This window comes from Dermacentor silvarum, chromosome 8 (genome assembly GCF_013339745.2).
Source record: "Dermacentor silvarum isolate Dsil-2018 chromosome 8, BIME_Dsil_1.4, whole genome shotgun sequence".
NCBI classification, from domain to species: Eukaryota; Metazoa; Arthropoda; class Arachnida; order Ixodida; family Ixodidae; genus Dermacentor; species Dermacentor silvarum.
The window spans coordinates 29,037,916-29,043,915 of NC_051161.1; the positions used below are offsets into that span (position 1 = coordinate 29,037,916).

Sequence of the window (6,000 nt, forward strand, 5' to 3'; positions counted from 1 at the left end):
AATTTGTTTATCTCGTCACTCCGTCAATTCATCTGCCACCTATTACTGGAGCCCCTTGACTCCTACGTGAACCTTACAAGTCAATTTGTTTCCAAATACTTAAAAATAATAGACTATAAAAACAGAATAGACAAAAAAAGGAAATGATAGAAAGTGTGGAGAACTAAAAAAGATAAATCACTGTGAAAAAAATCTAATGGTTGGGAAAGATAATTTGGTGTATAAATGTTATGACTCGATAGAAAGAAAATGCTGATAATATACATGCACAAAGAAGATTAAAAGAAGGAAAGACGAAGGGCTAAGAAAAGTGCGCCTGAAAGTGGCCTCTCATGTCAGGCTGACTGTGTAGCTTGATATATGCACGCGGTAAGCCTATAACACTGGACGGATGAAACCAGCCCATGCGCTGGGGATTTCTGTTCACTTGTCACCCGAGCGTGTCCATCCCGACTGCTCTGGTGAACTGTGTGGAACTACTCTTGTGAGAGAGATAAATGAGATGCGAAAGGCAGGGAGGTTAACCGGAAGGTAGATATCCAGTTTGCTACCCTGCACTGGGGAAGGTCTAAGGGGAAGGGTAAGGGGTAAACGAGCAGATATCAGCGTGGCTGTATGTTGTAGGATGTGCATTTAAGTGTGATGAAAGATAAAATAAACGTTAATTCGAAGGATTCATGACGAAAATAACCAATTATATCATCCGAAACGTAAAGCTCTCGATATTGAACTTATTATTGCCCCATTGGTCAACAACTTAACGCCACCGTAGAGTAAAATCGAGGTCAATTACGCTGAATCACAGACTTTACCAGTCACTCTTAATCATTTATTTAAACAATTTGCAACACTTGTCACGTACAAAAATACTCGGAGAAGGAGCAGGACTGAACTTCTCTCGCGCCATTATCCTTTGCGAACGATTAAGCGACAAAAAATGGGAGAACCTCCAGCCATGCTCCTTAATCGGGCATTTCGTGTTCCATTTTTGCATGGCTTCAACAGCGCCGAGCTTTCTGACGCAGAGCATGGCTAAGAGACAGCAAGTCGGGAGAGCAATAGGAGGGCAGATATGCCTGAAAACAACTTTGAACGTTATCAATGTTCACGAGATGGTTGTAAGTATGACGGACCGGGGTTCATACGAATAAAGAGGGAAGAAAGAAGAGGGCTGGACGTAACTTTTGCTGTTCGTTTCGGTTTCCATTTGACAAAGGTAAACGAATGTTCGAAAGGGGGTCACGGAACCCTCGTTATAATTTTAGGCCATCCGTATTTGCCTGCGGCACGTCATGGCTACAGTGTAAAGCGTAATCGGCAATTTGAGTTCCAGAGTGGATTTTGGCCGCCATTCATACTATGAAAAAAAATAAAAGAAACGAAAGGGAAGAGAAAGTGAGGGGGGCACAGGAAATGTCAAGATAAAAGTGTCATTTTTTTTAACAATAACTTAATAATGTGTACAGTCTCTTGTACGGTTGCATCAGGCTGTCGCACGGATGCTTTTTCTTCTTCGACTTTGGGCAGCAGCTTGGCGGCAAGCGTAAGATGACACGTGATCTTGTTGTTGCGTGTGTCGAGAAGCGTGCGGGTCGGGAAACTTGGCGAGCGCTTCACATGTGCCGGGTGTTGCCGAAGTTCTGGCCGCTCTGGGTGGCGCCCTTGTTGGAGCCGTACTGCAGGTTGATGATGCCTTCACCGGCACGCAGCTGCTCCTGCGTCCATTCGCGCTTCTGCTCCTCGGCGGGCTTGGGTCCCAGGCAGGGTCCCCGGTACTCGGGGTGCATGTAGCACTGAGTAAGAGGAAAGCGACACGGAACTCACGTGAAAATGAAGCCAGAGATACAGAAGATCGTAGACGCGGCAGTGACACGGCCAGAATGCTCATCATCATTGCTTCAAACTATCGCGCGATCTCACACTATCAAAATATCGCGCAACTAGCCGACACAAGGCCTTTTTTTCTGCGCAACCGAAAGTTTCGAAACAAAAAAATCATTCTCTTGCCTTCAGTTCGTTAGAAATAAATAGAGAGAGAGAGAGAGAGAGAGAGTATCTTTATTTATAGGGGTGAAATGCGAAAATACCCGTGTACTTAGATTTAGGTGCACGTTAAAAAACCCCAGGTGGTCCAAATTTCCGGAGTCCCCCACTACGGCGTGCCTCATAATCAGATCGTGGTTTTGGCACGTAAAACCCCATAATTTTAGAGAATCTTTATTTGAAAGCAGATAGGTTTGCCGGCGTTCGCCTGCATGCTATACTGCAAGGGAAGGGAACAAGGGAGAAAAGGGCACTAAAGCCTTCGTTATATAGATAAACCCTCTGTGGGCATTGCTGCTGCCTGCGCGACCTTATTCCGCTTGCGTTGTCATATCCTACTTATATATATTTTTAAATCCTCCCTATTCTAAAATGCAGCAATGCAACCTCATTGCTTTTAAGCTAAAAGCGTGCTTCTTTTTTTATTATTATTATAACAAATAAATCTCTCGCTGTGTAGTTCGAGACATCCTTGCGTCTTCACCTCGCACAGGCACTGTTAGAACACAGATAACTTGCGGAGACATCATCGCGGCTCACACGTGCCTCACACAGCTGGATGCCGCGAGAATGAATGAGTTGCATTTGTATTGCAGTTCGCGTGTAAACTTACAGCGCGGCCAACGGCCATCAGGCACTGTGCGACCTGGGGGATGTTCCTCTTCTCCCACAGGTCGACGGTCTGGAAGACGTCGATTTCGGGCACGCCCCAGGCCTTGGCGGCGTTCTGGAAGTGGGTGATGTTCTCCATCAGCTTGAACTGTCCGCCGGAGGTGTTGATCTTGGGGATGCATCCGGGCATCAGTTTGTTCATCAGGCTGGCAAGAGAAACGGGGGGAAGAGAGTGTGACACGACCACCTGGCATGCGAGGATCATTCTGCTCAGCCAATTAAGCCAGAAACAGCCCACGGGGTTGTGGCAAACGTTTTACCAATGACCCATTTCTATTCGCTGTGAAGCGCGAGAGGCAGCGAAGAATGGTGCCCGGTATTTGGGAAAAAAAATAATCGAGTAACAAATGCGTTTAAACTACATTTCACGTTCTCTGTTTTGCGCAGAACGCTAATGTATTGCTCAAGTTTTCATGGCGGACACCTGCTAAACATGGAGGGCCCAGGGAGTAATTTGCCTTTTCTTGTAGTTGGTGGGCGTGACCTACCCATTTCTTTCGTTTAGATGTTTTGTAAAATCCCAGCGTCGTTTATAAAATATCTACAGCATTATAATTCCTCAACAAGTAAATCACAATTAGATCATTTTATTGAATGCATTTGAACTAGAAGGAGAGTGTGTTGGGTCAGAAATGAAAAATATATGTCCAGATAAGATTTTTCTTGAGCCTTGCCGGGCGAAAAGTAGATAGAAGCTGACACACAAAAACCCAGGTTGCACTCACTTGCAGAGAACGACACCGTCGCGGAGGATGTCACCGAAGTCACCGTTGGGCAGAGGCTGACCAAGGATGGCGCTCATCCACTGCATGATGCTGTCCTCCAGAGCTGGGTCACGCTTGCCAGCGATCTGCGATATAGTGGCACAAGCTCTCACTTAGAATGATGTCTGCCACCAAATTTGTTACAAGAACAAAACTGTGTACGGAGTAGATTGAATCACGTCTACCAGTCACATTTGAAATGATGATTGCAAATTTACAGTGGTAAGCTACTTGGAATTGATGGCTGGCCTTGACGTCCAAACAAGCTAGAGATGCGACGTCAATGTGCGCTTTTTGTAGAATTGGAAGAGGGAGTCAAATACTTGCCTTACGCTGAAAACAGGTCATTGGTGTGAAGAGAAGTCGTAGTCGATATTGAAGTTACTCATCTAGCTCTTAGTCACAATTAAGATTACCGCTAAATCTGTATACGAATGAGGGAGCTGCCGCGAATGAAATATGACTTGACCTACGTATTGCTACCAACCGACATTCAGGTGCAAAGCTCACGCCGGTTGTGGTTCGTTGTCGTTCAGCTCTTGCCGAATCTGTTGCCCCAAAACGTTGATCTCCTTGTTTTTCGACATTTCACGGCGCTGCTTAACATGATCGCTAGTGGGCCTTCATATACTTGCCGTAGCATCGCATTCTGATAGCCTTCGACTATCCCTCTCTTGATTAAAAAATATGTGGCGCTCAAGTTCCTTGAGCATGCGAGCCACTCCGTAGGAGCACTTAGTCATCCATCCGTCTCAGACAAGCCCTGCTCTATCTTGTTTAGCGCGACTGCCGTTTAGGCTGCAACCGATAGATGCCACAACTTTCGCCATGCGTTTGCTTTAGTGCCAGGAACGTCTGGCAGGAAAGCAGTGAAGCAGTCTCGGGAGCTGGTGTCAGTGTTGTCTTGTCAACGCAGTGTTGTCAGCCTGCAACGTCGTGGCTGTCAGCGCGTGGTTCTTGGCAGCTTGTAAACGCAGCTTGCGTTGAAATGTTTGGGAAAACGTATAGGCTGAGCAAAGTGGCGGTGGAGCCTCGCGAGTTCGTGGCATCGTCATTTCGCTCCAAGTTGGTCACTGGTGAAGTGTCAGCTGGCGGGGGCGCGCAGACGTGTTGCTATTTTTGGCGGGGGCGGCTGCGGCGGAAGGCGTCGCGTAGGCGGTCGCGGAGCCGGCTGCCAATTTTGGTGCCCGAGTAATGTAGTTGCTAATTTTAGGCATTCAAAAAAGTAACGCCATCGTTCTTTCTCGTTTGACACCGTCTAGAGAATTTCGGGCAGTCAGCCATATTTTCGTGACGATGTGTCGGGCAAGCCGGCGTCTGCCTTTGCAATCGCGGCGTAAAATTCGCATCACCAGTGAAGTTACTTCCAAACTCACCTGGCCAAAGTCATTTTTTTTTCTTTTTTGGCTAATGACTGAAAAAAGTGGAAAGGAAAAATAGCTTGTCGTTCGCTTCGGCTTGGACGTGCTTATCGCAATGTACGGGCCATAGCGCAATGCTCCTGGCTACAGATGGCGCCAAAATCCACCTGTCATGCGCTCCCCTTGAGATTTGTTTGGGACAACGCACGAATCTTGGATATGTCCCACTTTGTATCCTTTGAAATGAAGGGTAAGCCTCAACTGAGTTCATACATCTTTCGGCAGCCATCAAACTCGCAGTTCCTACTTTTGGGGCACCACACACTGAGACACACTATAAGCTGACAAGTCACACTGCGTACAACGTCTGCAATTTTGAAAATGTTAGCTCGGAACATCATTAGCAATAAACCGTTAGAAGTGAACCAGTCTTCAAGCTTATGAGTATCCAGCCAGTTTTCTTTCCTTCTTATGAGCCGCTTTCTTTTTAGACTTCACGAACAGGCCACGCCCCGTCGCTGTACATTCGGTCTGACACAAGGGCTTTTGACAGCTTCTCCGGTTGCATCGACATCATCGCCTTTCACCGAATTCACCACTGTTCGCGTTGTCGCAGACTAGGTGCAGCCACTACAGTTGTTGCCGAAGAACTCTCGTAATCCGACAGGTCTTAGCTTCTTCTTCGTGAGCGCCACCCACGGAAGCATAGTCCATCACCACGGCATGGTACACGTGTACTCACCTTGTTCTGGACTTGGGCGCTGAGTCCGTAGGCGGGTCCGCGGTTAGCCATGGCTTCTGTGTTGTGTGTTGGTAGCGTGCGCTAAGCGAAAGGTTGTTCCTCGGTGCGTTCGGGGCAAGCACTGGACTCCGACTGGGCACTGTGTTGGGATGCGCTGCGGCCAAGGTGCCTGCGGGACCTCCTAAAAATACCCCGTCGTCACGGGCCGCTGTCAGCGCCCGGGGTCCGTGCGGAGCCACGCGATTGGTCGGAGATGATGTCACAAGCGCCCCCATAACGGGGCCGCGATGGAAATTAGCCAATGACGGCCCCCTTGGCTCAGGAGGGTTCGGCTTTCCGCGGAGCGCGCACTATGGCGAGCGATGCCACACCCTCTCTCTCTCTCTTCCAGTAATACGGTGCAGCGCTGTGTAAACCT

General features: G+C 48.0%; 1 protein-coding gene across 1 annotated transcript; it reads right to left on the minus strand.

Moving 5' to 3' along the window:
* Positions 1–1,416: 1,416 nt before the first annotated feature.
* On the minus strand, positions 1,417–5,753 carry LOC119460935 (muscle-specific protein 20). Its single transcript, XM_037722076.2, has 4 exons — positions 5,583–5,753; positions 3,441–3,565; positions 2,657–2,861; positions 1,417–1,793 (listed from the first exon to the last, which is right to left on the minus strand). The coding sequence occupies exons 1-4, from the start codon at positions 5,631–5,633 to the stop codon at positions 1,614–1,616; spliced, it is 561 nt and encodes a 186-aa protein (XP_037578004.1). The 5' UTR covers positions 5,634–5,753; the 3' UTR covers positions 1,417–1,613.
* Positions 5,754–6,000: the final 247 nt, after the last annotated feature.